This window comes from Kogia breviceps, chromosome 10 (assembly GCF_026419965.1).
Source record: "Kogia breviceps isolate mKogBre1 chromosome 10, mKogBre1 haplotype 1, whole genome shotgun sequence".
Classification (NCBI taxonomy): Eukaryota; Metazoa; Chordata; class Mammalia; order Artiodactyla; family Physeteridae; genus Kogia; species Kogia breviceps.
In genome coordinates this window covers 85,777,822-85,797,059 of record NC_081319.1, presented here as the reverse complement: position 1 = coordinate 85,797,059, position 19,238 = coordinate 85,777,822, and the positions used below count along the sequence as shown (strand labels likewise).

Sequence of the window (19,238 nt, the reverse complement as noted above, 5' to 3'; positions counted from 1 at the left end):
GTTGTTTTGATATTAGAACCAGGTCAAGAATAAATTTTTTTTAAAAACTCCTTCTAAGTAAATTAAAATTTAAAGTTAAAAATAATCACTCACTACAAAAAAAATAAAATGCCTCAAATGAGAGATAAGTGGGAGGAATCTTTCCTGGAACTACACTATAAATTAAATAGGTTGTACATTTATTGAAACATATAGATGGGAGTGTTTGTTGAGCTAAAAAGCAAAACCTCAGTGCCTTATAAGTGCTCCAAGTTCTATATGGCAATACAGTGCTTCCAGTGGCTTAGTAGAAAGAGCATTGCACTAGGAATTAGGAGAGAGGGTTTTAGTTCCAGCTCCATTAATTAGCTGTATGATCTTACACAGTCACTTCCTAGAGCTTCTGTTTCCATATCTGTCAAATAACGGCATGTAGAAGTGATCTCTGAGGTCCCTTAGAGCGTTTGTATTACTCTTAAGTTACCTGTGTGTGTATTTGGTATTCCAATCCAGATTGTTATCACCATAGACTTTTCATTTTTTTGGTCTCCTGGCCTTAATATAAAGTTTTGTTAACACTCAGTCAGTATTAAGAAAAATAAATCTTTTTATGTATGACCTTGATAATAATCAATAGGTAATGTTGAGAGGCATGGAGGTTATAAAAAGCAATCAACATGGAAAACTGATCATACTTTTCTGTCTACTTTTGTATATGTTTGAAATTTTCCATAACAAAAGTATAAATAAAGAAAAACCCCAAAATGCTCATAAGTCACAGGAAAAATACAATGAGGCCTATATTTTCACAATAAAGATCTGAAGTGAGATATCAGATTTTTAGCTAAGTGTCTTGGTCTTTGCAAAATTTAAAATCATGAGCAATATTTGTTATGACTAGCCACTGAGCTACTAATAATATATGGTTGCTTCAATACCTTGGTTCCTAAACTGAAGGCTGAATTACTAAAACTCTACAGGGAGAAGCCTTCTGTATATTTATGGGAGGATTCATCTGCCCCCTTTTGTAGGTTAAAAGCAAATTATCCTATCTTATGTGAATGGAAACTAATCTAATAGTTTACATTACAGATTTTACTGCAATTATTTTTAAATTAATTTTTAAATACTACCTTTGACATTTTGTGTTCAGGCTGCATATAATTTTTAAGACTTTTTTAAAAAAGTTTTTAAAAACTAGGATGAAGGAGTTTTCCTGAAGTACATGTAGAAGACTTTTGGGACAGATGTGTGTGAGACTATGCTGATGAAGTCAACACAATATTCAGTATTGCGAAGTATGGATGGCACTGACCAAAGAGATTCTGACAGATGTATTTAAGATATTATGTGTCTCTCGGCATAAAAATAAGGACGTTTTCACTGGTCTTCCTTGAAGCTTCCTGTACTAGAGGATTAATCTCTTATTGTTCTCTCGGAGACAAAGTAAGAACCAGAACCCTTGCTACCATGCCTAGTGGTCTGACATCATGAAATTTTGCCCTACCTGTTCCAAGGAGCTAGCTGGATTCAGTCACAGGGTGGACTTTCCGATGCTGGACAAGGTTGCAGTGGTAACTGAAGTTCTTGCCACATTCCTCACATTCATAAGGTCTTTCTCCAGTGTGAATTCTCTGATGCTTAATGAGGACAGAACGTCGACTAAAGCGCTTACTGCACTGACTGCACTGGTAGGGTTTTTCCCCCGTGTGGATCCTGAGGTGATGGAAAAGCCCAGCGTTCTGGCTGAAGGCTTTACCACAAACGCTGCACTGGTAGCGCTTCTCCCCAGTGTGGAGTCTCTGGTGCTGGAAGAGGCCTGACCGCTGGCTGAAGGCCCGCCCACATTCATCACACTCATAGGGCTTCTCGCCTGTGTGCGTCCTCTGGTGCTCGATGAGGATGGAATTCTGGGTGAAGCTTTTCCCACATTCACCACAGATATAGGGTCTCTCCACCGAAGAGCTTACCCGTTGCCTTTCCCATCTGCCTTCGTGGTCACAGGTCTGTCCACACTCAGGCACTGGAATAATATCACCATTCAGTTTTTCAGGTACTTCCACACGAGATTTTGTTTCTTTAGACAGATCCCTCTTTGGGGCTAACTCCACATGCCAAGTCCCAGCCTCATCATCTGAAATAAATGGATGGCATGAATGTTATGTTTCCAAAGAAGAAAGAAAAAAACTGGTCAGGAGAGTGGGTGGAAAAGGACAAGCAACACATTTTCTGTTTAGATGCCCTGTATCGTAGCTGCTTGCTTATTGTCTGCCTCTCCCACCAGACTGTAAACTTCCTGAGAGCGGGAACCACGTCTACCTTCCTCATCACTGCTTCCCCCGTACCCAGCTCAGTGCCTGGCACACAGCAGACACTAAGTAAATGTGCTGAATCAGTGACAATTCAGGGAATGAGTTAGGCTTCCTGAGGAAATTCTAATCCTCACCAATCTCCTGAACCGGGCACACGCCTCGCAAGTTCCACTGAGGCTGCTCTTCCAAGGTTTGGAGCTGGCCACCAGACCATTCCTGGGCTGCTCCTAGAGTTGCTTTCTCTTTCACAAGCTCTTCCTGTTCATGATCATGGGCTGGGACCTGGTAAAAATCAAGGACAGTTAGGAACCAAATATCAGAGAAGACATTGCAAGGCCTTCTCAGGACCAGTGGATACGAAAAGAAGGCTCAAGAAAGTGGCAAAGAAAAAAAGGCAGAGAGATTAAGAGCCTATTACAGATCAAGTTAGGCATAAAGAAATCCATCTTTTCCTCCTCTTCCTCTTACTGCACTGAAACCCCATGCTTGATCATACAAGTACAAACCCCTGTTCACCCCTGTTCTCCCATCTTCCCACCTGCTCTCCTGGTTCATCCAGCTCTCTCTCCAAATCCTCGAGCACAGTTACCGCCTCCTCTCCACTCACTGGGCGGTGCTCTCTCACCCAGGCCTGGAGCTCCTCGGGCAGGATGGTCAGGAACTGCTCCAGCACCAGCAGCTCCAGGATCTGCTCCTTGGTGTGCATCTCTGGTCTCAGCCACTGATGGCAGAGTTCCTGGAGTCTTCGAAGAGCCTCTCGGGGCCCAGGTGTCTCCTGGTAGCAGAATTGCCTGAAGCGTCTACGAAAGATCTCTCTGGTGTGAGGGTTATCTCTTGACAGGCCAGATTCTTGCTCATAGGCATGGTCTCCCTCTTCCTCTTTTACTTTCACTGCTATAAGTCCCTCCTGCATCTCTGGAGTCTGAAGGGCCAAGGCTGTGGTCATTTGAGGTTTAACTATTCAGAAAAAGAATCTATTCTTGATAATTCCCCCTTGATCTTTTCTTCTGGAAATCCCAAAATCTAAAAAATAATTTGCAGGAAAAAAAGTATTAAAATGTAGAAAATCTTGTCTGCTGGTAGGCACTGGGAGTATTTATACTAAAATCAGTAACTTCGTCTAATGAAGAACATAAATGCATGATTAATAAAGACGATGCAAATACTAATGAAGGTAATATAGGAAGGCAAACAAAACCAAAACACCACCCCGCCCTGAGTTTTATTGAAGGGACCATTTTGATCATCCTGAATGAATCAGCTCAAATAAATCAGCTTGGATGTACTGGGTTTCCATTTGAATGGCAAGATACTGGACTCATAGTTTTTAGTTGAATAGGGGTAAACAAACACTTTGGGCCCAAATGGTCACAGAAGACACTAAGAATCAAGGAGAGAAAGGAAAGAAAAAGGAGGAGGAAGGGAAAGTAAAGAAGATAAAAAAGACACAATGAGGAGCAAAAAAAATGTACTTGGGGAAGAGAAGCAGAGTCCTTCAAATCAGGTGAGGTGTGGAGGAAAGAGATGTATGCTTGGAGTGGGGAAGATCTGGGACTGAGACTGATTTTCCAGGTACTCCCTGCACAGTCTTGGGCTTCATCTTTTAAGTCTTAGTCTACTCAATCTGTAAAATAGGGATCCTAAAGCCAACTTTGTTTACCTTTCTAGGTTGATATAGAAATAAAATAAGATCACAGATAAAGAACACAAAGAAGCTGGAAGTTTGGTAAACTCTAAAGTATTATAAATTACCACTATTGTTATTTTTCTTTTAAATTTTATTGACAGATTAAATAAATATCCTAGTGATCTAAACTCTAAGGTGAAAGAATCAGAAAGTAGTCAACTGCAGTGGTCTTGGTCCATAGATACTAAAATGAAGGAAATATTAGTTCTAATATTTTTAAAACACAGAACTTTAGCTCTTTCTTGCTCTTCAATTTCTTGGAAATTGTTTCTCTTTGAAGTTCCTTGAGGATGGAGAGTGGGCAATCGTATGTAAAATAAAATAAGGGCTAATAAAGAGACAAACGTCTATGACCATTTAAATCTTAATCAGGATAGTAATTAATGAAGGCAATTTTCTGAAAGAAAAATAATTATGTGACCTAATGATTTCCAAGCACCATTTTTTTTTCTAGTACATACTTTATTTTTTTTAAACATCTTTATTGGAGTATAATTGCTTTACAATGTTGTGTTAGTTTCTGCTGTATAACAAAGTGAATCAGCTATATGCATACATATATCCCCATATGCCCTCCCTCTTGCATCTCCCTCCCACCCTCCCTATCCCACCCCTCTAGGTGGTCATAAAGCACCAAGCTGATTTCCCTGTGCTATGTAGCTGCTTCCCACTAGCTATCTATTTTACTTTTGGTAGTGTATATATGTCAATGCTACTCTCTCACTTTGTCCCAGCTTACCCTTCCCCCTCCCCGTGTCCTCAAGTCCATTCTCTACATCTGCATCTTTATTCCTGTCCTGACCCTAGGTTCATCAGAACCATTTTTTTTTAGATTCCATATATATGTGTTAGCATATGATTTTCTCTTTCTGACTTACTTCACTCTGTATGACAGTCTCTAGGTCCATCCACCCTACTACAAATAATTCAATTTTGTTTCTCTTTATGGCTGAGTAATATTCCATTGTATATATGTGCCACATCTTCTTTATCAATTCATCTGTCGATGGACACTTAGGTTGCTTCCATGTCCTGGCTATTGTAAATAGCGCTGCCGTGAACACTGTGGTACATGACTCTTTTTGAATTATAGCTTTCTCAGGGTATATGCCCAGTAGTGGGATTGCTGGGTCATATGGTAGTTCTATTTTTAGTTTTTTAAGGAACCTCCATGCTGTTCTCCATAGTGGCTGTATCAATTTACATTGCCACCAACAGTGCAGCATTTCTTGTTTGTAGATTTTTTGATAATGGCCATTCTGACCGGTGTGAGGTGATATCTCATTGTAGTTTTGATTTGCATTTCTCTAATGATTAGTGATGTTGAGCACCCTTTCATGTGTTTGTTGGCAACCTGTATATCTTCTTTGGAGAAATGTCTGTTTAGGTCTTCTGTCCATTTTTGGATTGGGTTGTTTGTTTTTTTGATATTGAGCTGCATGACCTGCCAAGCACCATTTTTGGGCAGAGGCTTTCAAACTTATTTGACCAGGACCCTCAGTAAGAAACATTGTATATTGTGACCAGAACACACACACATGTGCATATGAATACATGTTTGTGCATGTGTGAGATACACATATACAAATAATTTTTTTACAAAATACTATGTACCCTTACATTATGTGATATATACTCTTATTTTTAAAATCCTATTTCACAAAATGAAAAAACAAAAAACCCTGGTCATAGCCCACTACAGAGATTTCACGACCCACAAAGGGATCATGACCTATAGTTTTAAAATGTTTTTGTTTTAATTTTAAGTAAAATTATTGTAATTCACTGTAAAAATAACCCTACACTATTCTTAAGTATTGGCATACATGGCAAAATTTTTTAAAAATCCAGAGTATATTATTTAAATTATAAGTGAACACTGATCATACTATAACTAGAAGAAAAGTTAAATTCATATTGACATTATTGGTTATAATTATCAAAGACAAAAAAACCCACATTGGTGTGGGACAGCATCCTTCTGGATAACCTGTGAACATTATCCCCTCACAAATTTCTAACATCTTTGGCTTGCTTGACTTCTATAGACCACCCTAGGAAGAATGGAGAGGGTTTTTACTCAAAAGATAGGATCCCTGAGTTCATGTTTTCCCCCAACTCACCACCACTCTGACCACCACATTGTCTTTTTCTGTCAGAACTTTTCATATTCCACTCATTCATTGAGCAAATATTTACTCAGAGCCTACCACATTCCAGGTACTGTTCTAGGCTACAAACAAAAAAAAAGTCTCATCTCAAGGAATTTACATTTTTATAGCAATATAATAATAGCTGACATTTATAGTGCTTTTAATGTACCAGGCACTGTTTTAGACGCTTTACATATATTAACTCAATCCTCAAAGCAACTATGAGTAAGGTACTATTATTATCCCCATATTGCAGATGAGAAAACCGAGGCACAGAGAGTTTAAGTCATTCATGCAATGCTTCACAGATAGTAAGTGGTGAGGCTGCACTTCAAACCCAGCAAAGCTAACTCTCCAATTTATAGTCTCAATCACTACACCACTCTCTCTCCTCTCTGTGGGGGTAAGAAGGGGACAGGATGAGGAAAGGAGGCCATAGGAGACAGACAATAATTATATGTCAAGTAGTGATAAGTGCTATATAGAAAAATAAAGGTAAAGGAGATAGGTAGTAAGGGAGAAGAAAGGTATCTATTTTGTGTGGGGTAGTCAAGGAAAGCCTTGTTGACAAACCATTATTTGAGAAGAGACATGAATGAAGTGAGAAGCAAGTCACATGACTATCTGGAGAAAGACTGTTCCATGCAAAGGGAACACTGAATTCTTGGAGTGAAAAATGCATGCCTGCATTTTTCAAGGGACTGTAAGTTGACCAATGTGGAATAGAGGAAGCAATAGAATAGAGGAAGCAAACAAGACAGGAACAGATGAAGTCAAGTTAGGAAAAGACCATGAAAAGCTATCGTAAGGGCTCTGCCTCATACTCTAAGAGATGAGGAGGAGGTTTTGAGCAGAGGGGTGATAAAATTGTATTCAATTTTAATATAAAAATATAACTGGGTGCTGTGACAATAGACCATTGGGAAAAGCAGATGCAGGAAGAGAAGCTACAGTAATAATCTAGGGGAGAGATGATGGTAGCATGAGCCATGGTCTGCTGAGCTTGTTCTAGGGTGAGAAATTTGGGGGGTACAAATATCAAGTAGGTAAATTAAGAATATGTGCTCTCACATTACTCGGTTAGCCCAGCATGGGTTCAAAGAATTAAACAACCGCTTGTTTTCTCAACCTTCCAGGCCCCTGAAAAATATCTTCTTCCTATCTGCTGCCTACCCACCCTGGTTTCAAGTCAAAGTTTTTCTGTTCACAGACAATGCAGCTGAAGCTTTGAGCTCTACCAACAGAAAATCATTTCTGGTGTATGGTGTTTCAAATCTTTACTCAGTTTCACTATGATCAATTTCCCTCCATTCTCTGTATATCCTAGGTTCCCTTTTGCTTTCCCTCCCCTGAATTTGCTTTTATCTGGTGGCCTGAATACCCAGGTCTTCACACCAGCATATCTTAGTTCTTTGAAGCCACTGTCTCTAAAAGGCTTCCCAAGTTTTTTTTTTTTATAACCCTGCCCTCCTGGTCACAAGCATACAGCTACTAATCTCCCATCCAGGGTCACCACCCCATTATATATGCCAGGTATATAATTAGCATAATAATCTCCCCTACCTTAAAAAATACACCTGCATTTTAAAGCTGGTTTCTCCTAGAGCCTTGGCAAGCTCCACACCCTTAAATCTACATCATTCCTGTGAAGCAATGTTCTTTACCAAGGATATGCATGAAGTGCACGTAGTGAAGACAAAGCAGCACACAATGCAAAGGTGCCTTCATCGTAATACATCCCCCTACCTTCACTTCTGATGTCACCATCTGTGGCTCCTCACTGTCTATCCCAAACTCTCAAGCCTGGCTCAAGACCAATTACACTTCTAGCTTCCACTGTCTGGCCCCACTCTTGTTTTCCTATATTCCACATGCAGAAACTGCCAGCTCCACTTAGGCGTTTCTTCTTTAACCAGGCTTTTCTCGTCCCTGTTCCATGTCACTGGTCTTGCCTTCTGCATTATTCAAACCCTACCTGATCTTTGCAGTTTGATTAAAATCTCACATCCTCCCTGACATCTTCCTCATCCATCCCAGTCTACTCTTATTAAAACAAACAAAAAACCCCAAAAGAATAGAATTTAGAATTCCTTCACCAAGTTCTACTCCTGAGAAACAGACACTGTTAAAAATTGGAATGTATCCTATGTGTCTGCAATCACACACTCTCACACACACACACACACGACATAGCTCATATTTTTCCTATTAACTAAGCTAGGTAGAAGATAGTATGAGGCAGCAGAGAACATAGATAGGCAGATCTGGTTGTGAATTCTGACTTACTAACAGTGTGATCTTGGGCAAGTTACTCGATTGATTTTTCTGGGCCTCAATCTCTTCATGTATGCAATGAAGACAACTACCTTGCAAAGTCGTTGAGAGAATTAAATGAGATAATGCTTATAAAGTGGTTTTGCACAAAGGGCACAGCACATATTAAACATGCCAATTAACCACCTTTTAATGAGATAATGTACAATTTAATGTACAATTTTTGGTACAAGGATGGATTGATCAACAGCTGCTACCTACCTTTAGGGCCAAGACTCATCTTTTCTATTGCTCAAAGCACCAACACCAGTGAGTGGGTGGGGAAACACATGTACACACACAAATGAAATGGCTGTTTCATTAGGTTTACAGACACACTCTGACAGACTTACATGTCTTCAGGTATATACCTCTCTCTAATCTTAAATCCTAACTAGAAGTTCAGGATTACTAAGGTAGAAAAGGGGTAGGACCAGATTCAAATAAGGGAACTCACTTCCTGGGTTGTGACTGTAATGCTAATACAGAGAAAAAGAGCAGAGTCAGCATAGCAAAGGGTCTAAGAAAATGGACTCTGAAGCCAGACTCCCTGAATTTGAATCCTGACTACACCCCTTACCAGCTGTATCAACTGGGGTGAGTTACTTAATCTAATTTTCTTCCTGGACCTTAAATAAAGGGGGGAGGAAGGAGATGTTACATACTACCAGTGCCTACCTCATAGAGTTATAAAAAGCAAATAAGTTAATATTTGGAAAGTGCTTTGAACAGTGCTGGCTGACACAGAAGTGCTATTTAAATATTCGTGGTTTTTTTTTTTTCAATCAACAGGTGGCAAGAGCCTTTACATTCTTGAAAGGCTATGGCATGTTATAAAACTATCCTTGCTCGTTGTTTAAAAAAAGCACCCAGCTGAGAATGGTAGACGTGGGAAAATAGAAACCATCCTAGATATCCGAATCTACCCTTACCCTTAGATGCGGGGAAGGAGAGTTTCGAGGGGCACGGGGGCTAGGACGGAGTGGTTGAAGGGCTCAGGAACAGACGAAGGGGGTGGGGGTAGGGGCAAGGACGCTGACTCAGTTAACAGGGCCCTTCTAGTTTCGGGGGCAGTCTCCTCTGCCCCTCAACTGTCCGGCCAAGCTCTGGCCAAGAAGACCCGCTGCCTCCTCCCCACGCCCAGTCCAGAGTCGCAGCGCACAGCCTGGACCTTCCGAAGGCCCTGCGGCAGCCGGACTCCGAAGCTCACCGGGTAGCCGTGGCACCACCTCTGAATCCTTGACAACCGCAGCCCGGATAATGACAGACTACAAAGGCCGGAAGTGCGTCACACTGCCGCTCTCCGGGGGAACAGCGGTTCTGGCCGCGTTCCTTCTAGTAAGCCCGGAGGTTTTCACACCTCTGTGGTCGTCACGCTGAATCCCCTTACAGGCGTAGTGAGGCGCTAAGTGGCATAGTCTCTTCCAAGGGGGTTAATATACAGTAATAACAGCTAATATAGTGTTTTACGCATACTAACTCATTTACACATGCTAACTCACTCTACATTAACAGTCCTGTGAGTTCGATAATTATTCCCATTTAGCAGATGAGGAACCTAAGGCACATTCCTTCTACATTTATCAGTTGCAAAGCAAGTTTCCTGCAAAGAAAGTTTTTGTGCACTTTACTTTCTCGCACGAGATATTCCAGGCTCATTTTACACTTTTTCTGCTTTAGACCTGGAATCCACCATTGCTCCATGAAGCTATGGTTCCTTTTAATGGAAAATAATATACAGATACCAGGATCTAGATTTTGAAAAATAGATAAGCTCATTGCTACTGGGATAGGTCATTGCTTCTAGGCCCTATCAGTGGACCTTAGAGCTGGAATAAAATATACATATGATAGGGATTTTATAAGATATTTCCAATTCAAATACAACTTAACAGATTTTTTTTTTTTTCATTTTCACCATTGCACATTTGATTTTCCTTTCTTCCACAGTGAACACCCTGGTTCCCAGCGGCATCAATATATTCACTCAATTTGCTCTAACAATCTTTTTTTAAAATTTTCAAAATTAAAATATCAGCATCACGAGCAACAACACACCTACTATGTACAGTTCAAAATTTCTTTGCTTGCTTTATTTGTTCTTGAATTGTATCCCATTAAGGGAGTATAGTTCAGAGTACATATACATACCTTATTTGAATTCTCTGTGTAGTTATGTTATAAACGTGATATATTTGTTTCTGTTCTAATTTCAAGATTTGCTTTCCTTTCATCTTTTTCATTTCCTTTCTGAACAGGTAAAACAGTTCAAAATCAAAATTATATAAAAAGATATATTCAGAGTTTTGCTTCCATCCCTAATTCCTTTATCTTATATATACTCTTGTTCCATTTTCATTAGTTTTAAATTTATCCTTTCCTTCCTACTTCCTTCTCTCATCCCTTCCCTTCCTTCCTTTCTTTTACAAAAATAAGCGTTTACCCTTTTACCACTATAAATTATATTATACATACTCTTTTGCATCTTGCTTTATAACTTAATAGAATAACCTGGAAATTATTCTAAATCTATTCATAGAAATATTCCTCTTTTTCTCTTTACAGTGGTATAGTACTCCATTGCATAGATGTACCATTATTTTTTCAACCAGTCTCTTAGGGATGGGTGTTTGGATTGTTTCCAATATTTTGCTTTAACAAATAATGCTGCAATGAACAATGAAGAGAGGAGAGGAAAGAAGTGTCTTTGTAAGGGTTGTATCATTTTGCACTTTCAACAGCAATGCGAGATAGTGCCTGTTTTCACACTGCCTCCCCAACTGTATGTTTTCAGGCTTTTGAATGTTGCCAATATGATAGGTCATTAGGTATTTGTTAAGAAACCGCAAACTGAAAGCTGAAATCCCTGTTAAAAATGAATTCACAGTGCGAAATGTTGGCAAGGATTGTGAAGGAATGGAAATTTTCATACACTGGTGATGAGAGTGTAAATTGGCAACAACATTTTTGGGAAATTCTTTGGTATATCTGCTGAAGTTGAACATATGCATATTCTATGACCCAAGAGTTTCACTTCTAGTTATATTGCTGCCAGAAATGCATATATATTTACATCTAAATTCACACTTTAGCAGCATTTTTATAGCTCTAAACTGGAAACAACCCAAAAGTCTATTAAGAATAAGATTGGTACACAAATTGAAATTTATTCATACAATGAAATACTATACAATAATGAAAATGAATGAACTACAGCTACAAGCCACAGTGATAAATTTCAAAAACGTAATAATGAATGAAAGAAGCCAGACACAAAAAGATACATACTTCATGATTCCATTTATATAAAGTTCAAAACAGGCAAAACTAATATGTGTTAGAAGTCACAATAGGGTGTAGGAAAGGAAAAGTTCAGAAGGGAGCGCAAACTGGGGTCTTCTGGGGAACTGGTAGTGATCTATTTTTTGATGTTGGTGGTGATTATGTGGGTGTTTCACTCTGTGAATTTCATTTAGCTATACACCTGTGATTTGTGTACTTTCTACATATGTATACAATATTTCAATAACTTTTTAAAAAATTCAAACCATATTTTACAGCTGAAGAAACTAAAGTTCAGAGAAATGAAGTGTATTGCTGAGGTCATCAGAACCAGGACTCAAATCCATGTTTCCTGATCAGCTAGCTCCCTTGGCTCTGAGGGATCAGTACCTAGGAATCTTTACATACAGATCTTAAAGGGGCCGTTTTATTGGCTGCAAGTTTAACACAGTGTCCATTAGACAAAAATGCAGTTATTAGTAATGCTTAAATATATATGTATGACAGTCTTCTTAATCAACTATTCTACCTTATATGAAATGTATTCCAAATAGAAATAGAGGTTGCCTTAATAAATATAAAGCATAAAGTGACTTAAAATTATTATACAAGCCATAAGGTGATAACAATGACTATATAGAAACATGGAAAGTTTTTCTTAAATAAGACTAATTGAGAAAAATAGAGCAGAAAAATCCTAAATACAGAAAATAAAATTATGTAAAATTATACACCTATTTATATCTATCAATCTCTCTAAATACACAATGTAAGAAATGAAAATAATTCTTAAATTAAGAGGTAGGATTCTAGAGAAATATTTTTCTTTTAAAAAGTTCTTTGATACCATTGAGAAATGGATTTAAACTCTTACTGAAGAAAGCTTAGTGAATTTAATGAACTCACTGAAGAAAGCTTAGTGAAACTGCAACTCAGAAAGTTTCATCAATTCTCATTCCCCACTTTCCTCTTTTCCTTGTCCTTGTTCTATTCCTCCCCTCTTAATATCCACCAGACTACTATATCTCTTGGTTCTCATTTTGTTCCTTGCACACATTATCATTCATTCATGCATTCATTCATCTGTTCATTGATCTTTTAGCACAAATTTATTGAGTTGTTACCTGCACGTCAAGATAGCAGAAGGTTGTGTGCTCACTCCCTCTCGTGAGAGCACCGGAATCACAACTAACTGCGGAACAAGCATCGACAGGAAGACACTGGAACTCACCAAATAAGATAATCCACATCCAAACACAAAGGAGAAGCCACAATGAGATGGTAGGAGGGGGGCAATCACAATAAAATCAAATCCCATAACTGCTGGGTGGGTGACTCACAAACTGGAGAACAATTATACCATAGAAGTCCACCCACTGAAGTGAAGGTCCTGAGCCCCATGTCAGGCTTCCCAACCTGGGGGTCCGGCAGTGGGAGGAGGAATTCCCAGAGAATCAGGTTTTTAAGGCTAGCAGGATTTGATTGCAGGACTTCTACAGGACTTGGGGAAACAGAGACTCCACTCTTGGAAGGCACACACAAAGTAGTGTGCTCATCGGAACCCAGGGGAAGGAGCAGTGACCCCATAGGAGACTGACCAGACCTACCTGCTAGTGTTGGAGGGTGTCCTGCAGAGGCAGGGGTGCCTGTGGCTCACTACGGGGACAAGGACACTGGCAACAGACGTTCTGGGAAGTACTCCTTGGCATGAGTCTTCCAGGAGTCCCCTATAAGCCCCACCAAAGAACCTGTAGCCTCCAGTGCTGGGTCGCCTCAGGCCAAAAAAACAACAGGGAGGGAACTCAGCCCCACCCATCAGCAGACAAGCAGATTAAAGTTTTATTGAGCTCTGTCCACCAGAGCAACACCCAGCTCTAACCACCACCAATCCCTCCCATCAGGAAGCTTGCACAACTCTCTTAGATAGCCTCATCCACCAGAGGACAGACAGCAGAAGCAAGAACTGCAGTCCTGCAGCCTGTGATGAAAACCACGTTCACAGAAAGACAGACAAAATGAAAAGGCAGAGGAGTATGTACCAGATGAAGGAACAAGATAAAACCCCAGAAGAACAATTAAATGAAGTGGATAGGCAACCTTCCAGAAAAAGAATTCACAATAATGATGTAAAGATGATCCAGGACCTCGGAAAAAGAATGAAGGCAAAGATCAAGAAGATGTAAGAAATGTTTAACAAAGACCTAGAAGAATTAAAGAACAAACACCTAGAAGCACTAAAGAACAAACAAAACAGATGAACAGTACAATAACTGAAATGAAAGATACACTAGAAGGGGGACTTCCCTGGTGATGCAGTGGTTAAGAATCTGCCTGCTAATGCAGTGGACACGGGTTCGAGTCCTGGTCTCAGAAGATCCCACATGCCATGGAGCAACTAAGCCCATGCACCACAACTACTGAGCCTGCACTCTAGAGCCTGTGAGCCACACTACTGAACCCACGTGCCACAACTACTGAAGCCCACGTGCCTAGAGCCCGTGCTCTGCAACAAGAGAAGCCACTGCAATGAGAAGCTTGTGCATTGCAACGAAGAGTAGCCCCTGCTCACCACAACTAGAGAAAGGCCACGCACAGCAATGAAGACCCAATGCAGCCAAAAATTAATAAATAAATACATTTATTAAAAAAAGAAACACTAGAAGGAATCAATAGCAAAATAACTGAGGCAGAAGAATGGATAACTCACCTGGAAGACAGAATGGTGGAATTCACTGCTGTGGAACACAATAAAGAAAAAAGAATGAAAAGAAATGAAGACAGCCTAAGAGACCTCTGGGACAACATTAAACACAACAATATTCGCATTATAGGGGTCCCAGAAGGAGGGGAGGGAGAGAAAGGACCCGAGAAAATATTTGAAGAGATTATAGTCAAAAACTTCCCTAACATGGTAAAGGAAATAGCCATCCAAGTCCAGGAAGCGCAGAGAGTCCCAGGCAGGATAAACCCAAGGAGAAACACGCCGAGACACATAGTAATCAAATTGGCAAAAATTAAAGACAAAGAAAAATTATTAAAAGCAACAAGGGAAAAACGACAAATAACATACAAGGGAACTCCCATAAGGTTAACAGCTGATTTCTCAGCAGAAACTCTACAAGCCAGAAGGAGTGGCACAATATACTTAAAGTGATGAAAGGGAAGAACCTACAACAAAGATTACTCTACCCGGCAAGGATCTCATTCAGATTCGATGGAGAAATCAAAAGCTTTACAGACAAGCAAAAGCTAGGAGAATTCAGCACCACCAAACCAGCTCTACAACAAATGCTAAAGGAAGAGAAGAAAAGGACCTACAAAAACACACCCAAAACAATTCAGAAAATGGTAATAGGAACATACATATCGGTAATTACCTTAAATGTAAATAGTTTCAGTGCTACAACCAAAAGACACAGGCTCGCTGAATGGATACAAAAACAAGACCCATACATATGCTGTCTACAAGAGACCTCACTTCAGACTGAAAGTGAGGGGATGGAAAAAGATATTCCATGAAAATGGAAATCAAAAGAAAGCTGGAGTAGCAATATTCATATCAGATAAAATAGACTTTAAAATAAAGAATGTTACAAGAGACAAGGAAGGACACTACATAATGATCAAGTGATCAATCCAAGAAGAAGATATAAAAATTATAAATATATATGCACCCAACATAGGAGCACCTCAATACATAAGGCAACTGCTAACAGCTATAAAAGAGGAAACCGACAGTAACACAATAATAGTGGAGGACTTTAACACCTCACTTACACCAGTGGACATATCATCCAGAGGGAGAATTAATAAGGAAACACAAGCTTTAAAAGATACAATAAACCAGATAGACTTAACTGATATTTATAGGACATTCCATCCAAAAACAGCAGATTACACTTTCTTCTTAAGTGTACACAGAACATTTTCCAGGATAGATCACATCTTGGGTCACAAATCAAGGCTCAGTAAATTTAAGAAAATCGAAATCATATCAACATCTTTTCTGACCACAATGCAATGAGATTAGAAATCAATTACAAGGAAAAAATGTAAAAAACACAAACACATGGAGGCTAAATAATATGTTACTAAATAACCAAGAGATCACTGAAGAACTCAAAGAGGAAATCAAAAAATACCTACAGACAAATGACAACAAAAACATGACGATCCAAAATCTATGGGATGCAGCAAAAGCTGTTCCAAGAATGAAGTTTATAGCAAAACAATCCTACCTCAAGAAACAAGAAAAATCTCAAACAAATAATCTATCCTTACACCTAAAGGAACTAGAGAAAGAACAAACAACACCTGAAGTTTGTAGAAGGAAAGAAATCATAAAGATCAGAGCAGAAATAAATGAAATAGAAACAAAGAAAACAATAGCAAAGATCAATAAAACTAAAAGCTGGTTCTTTGAGAAGATAAAAAAAATTTGATAAACCTTTAGCTAGACTCATCAAGAAAAAGAGGGAGAGGACTCAAATCAATAAAATTAGAAATGAAAAAGGAGAAGTTACAACAGACACTGCAGAAATACAAAGCATCATAAGAGACTACTACAAGCAACTCTATGCCAATAAAATGGACAACCTGGAAGAAATGGACAAATTCTTAGAAAGATACAAACTTCCAAGACTGAACCATGAAGAAATCGAAAATATAAACAGACCAATCGCAAGCACTGAAATTGAAACTGTGATTTAAAATCTTCCAACAAACAAAAGTCCAGGACCAGATGGCTTCACAGGTGAATTCTATCACACATTTAGATAAGAACTAACACCCATCCTTCTCAATCTCTTCCAAAAATTGCAGAGGAAGAAACACTCCCAAACTCATTCTATGAGGCCACCATCACCCTGATACCAAAACCAGACAGAGATACTACCAAAAAAGAAAATTAGAGACCAATATCACTAATGAATGTAGATGCAAAAATCCTCAAAAACTATTAGCAAACAGAATCCAACAGCACATTAAAAGGATCATACCCCATGATCAAGTGGGATTTATCCCAGGGATGCAAGGATTCTTCAATATATGCAAATCAATCAATGTGATATACCATATTAAAAAACTAAAGAATAAAAACCATACGATTATCGCAATAGATGCAGAGAAAGTTTTTGACAACATTCCACACCCATCTATGACAAATACCCTCCAGAAAGTGGGCATAGAGGGAACCTACCTCAACATAATAAAGGCCATATACGACAAACCCACAGCAAACATCATTCTCAATGGTGAAAAACTGAAAGCATTTCCTCTAAGATCAGGAACAAGACAAGGATGTCCACTCTCACCACTATGATTCAGCATAGTTTTGGAAATCCTAGCCACGGCAATCAGAGAAGAAAAAGAAATAAAAGGAATACAAATTAGAAAAGAAGAAGTAAAACTGTCACTGTTTGCAGATGAAATGATACTATACTTAGAGAATCCTAAAGATGTCACCAGAAAACTACTAGAGCTAATCAATGAATCTGGTAAAGTTGCAGGATACAAAATTAATGCAGAGAAATCTCTTGCATTCCTATACACTAACAATGAAAGACCAGAAAGAGAAATAAAGGAAACAATCCCATTCACTATTGCAACAAAAAGAATAAAATACCTAGGAATAAACCTACCTAAAGAGATAAAAGACCTGTACTCAGAAAACTATAAGACACTGATGAAAGAAATCAAAGATGACACAAACAGATGGAGAGATATACCACGTTCTCAGATTGGAAGAATCAATATTGTGAAAATGACTATAGTACCCAAAGCAATCTACAGATTCAATGCAATCCCTACAAATTACCAATGGCATTTTTTACAGAACTAGAACAAAAAATCTTAAAATTTGTATGGAGACACAAAAGACTCTGAATAGCCAAAGCAGTCTTGAGGGGAAAAAACCGGAGCTGGAGGAATCAGACTCCCTGACTTCAGACTGTACTACAAAGCTACAGTAATCAAGACAATAGGGTACTGGCACAAAAACAGAAGTATAGATCAATGGAACAGGATAGAAAGCCCAGAGATAAACCCACGCACCTATGGTCAACTCATCTATGACAAAGGAGGCAAGAATATTCAATGGAGAAAAGACAGTCTCTTCAATAAGTGGTGCTGGGAAAACTGGACAGCTACATGTAAAAGAATGAAATTAGAACACTTCCTAACACCATACACAAAAATAAACTCAAAATGAATTAAAGACCTAAATGTAAGACTGGACACTATAAAATTCTTAGAGGAAAACATAGGAAGAACACTCTTTGACATAAATCACAACAAGACCTTTTTTTGACCCACCTTCTAGAGTAATGGAAATAAAAACAAAAATAAACAAATGAGACCTAATGAAACTTAAAAGCTTTTGCACAGCAAAGGAAACTATAAACAAGACAAAAATACAACCCTCAGAATGGGAGAAAATATTTGCAAATGAAACAATGGACCAAGGATTAATCTCCAAAATATATAAACAGCTCATGCAACTCAATATTAAAAAAACAAACAACCCAATTAAAAAATGGGCAGAAGACTTAAATAGACATTTCACCAAAGAAGACATACAGATGACCAAGAAGTACATGAAAAGCTGCTCAACATCACTAATTATTAGAGAAATGCAAATCAAAACTACAATGAGATATCACCTCACACCAGTTAGAATGGGCATCATCAGAAAATCTACAAACCACAAATGCTGGAAAGAGTATGGAGAAAAGGGAACCCTCTTGAACTGTTGGTGGGAATGTAAATTGATACAGCCATTATGGAGAACAGTATGGAGTTTCCTTAAAAAACTAAAAATAGAATTACCTTATGACCCAGAAATCCCACTACTGGGCATATATCCAGAGAAAACCATAATTCAAAAAGACACATGCACCCCAGTGTTCATTGCAGCACTATTTACAATAGCCAGGTCATGGATGCAACCTAAATACCCACCGACAGAGGAATGGATAAAGAAGATGTAGCACATATATACAATGGAATATTACTCAGCCATAAAAAGGAACAAAATTGGGTCATTTGTAGAGACGTGGATGGACCTAGAGACTGTCATACAGAGTGAAGTAAGTCAGAAAGAGAAAAACAAATATCCTATATCAATGCATATATGTGGAATCTAGAAAAATGGTACAGATGAACTGTTTTAGAGACACGGATGTAGAGAACAAATGTATGGACACCAAGGGGGAAAAGCGGGGGTGGGGGGGATAAATTGGGAGATTGGGATTGACATATATACACTAATATGTATGAAACAGATAACAAATAAGAACCTGCTGTATAAAAATAAAATAAAATTCAAAAAAAAGGATACTTCAAAAATAAAATAAAATATAAAGTTAGAAAAAAAAAAGAAAAACCCTTCACAAATAATCCATGACCAGAGCTGCTGTAAGTAAAAGTAGATGGTTTTATTTGGGACTGTGGCAGGCTGTTGACTGCCTACTAAATAAGTAGCTCCTTTTTATTAGATAACAGAAATCTAATTTT

General features: G+C 38.6%; 1 protein-coding gene across 1 annotated transcript; it reads right to left on the bottom strand.

The window, feature by feature from the left end:
• Positions 1 to 1,143: 1,143 nt before the first annotated feature.
• ZSCAN23 (zinc finger and SCAN domain containing 23) lies at positions 1,144 to 9,691 on the bottom strand. The gene is made up of 4 exons (XM_059075469.2): positions 9,655 to 9,691; positions 2,830 to 3,314; positions 2,426 to 2,573; positions 1,144 to 2,113 (listed from the first exon to the last, which is right to left on the bottom strand). The coding sequence occupies exons 2-4, from the start codon at positions 3,235 to 3,237 to the stop codon at positions 1,500 to 1,502; spliced, it is 1,170 nt and encodes a 389-aa protein (XP_058931452.1). The 5' UTR covers positions 3,238 to 3,314; positions 9,655 to 9,691; the 3' UTR covers positions 1,144 to 1,499.
• Positions 9,692 to 19,238: the final 9,547 nt, after the last annotated feature.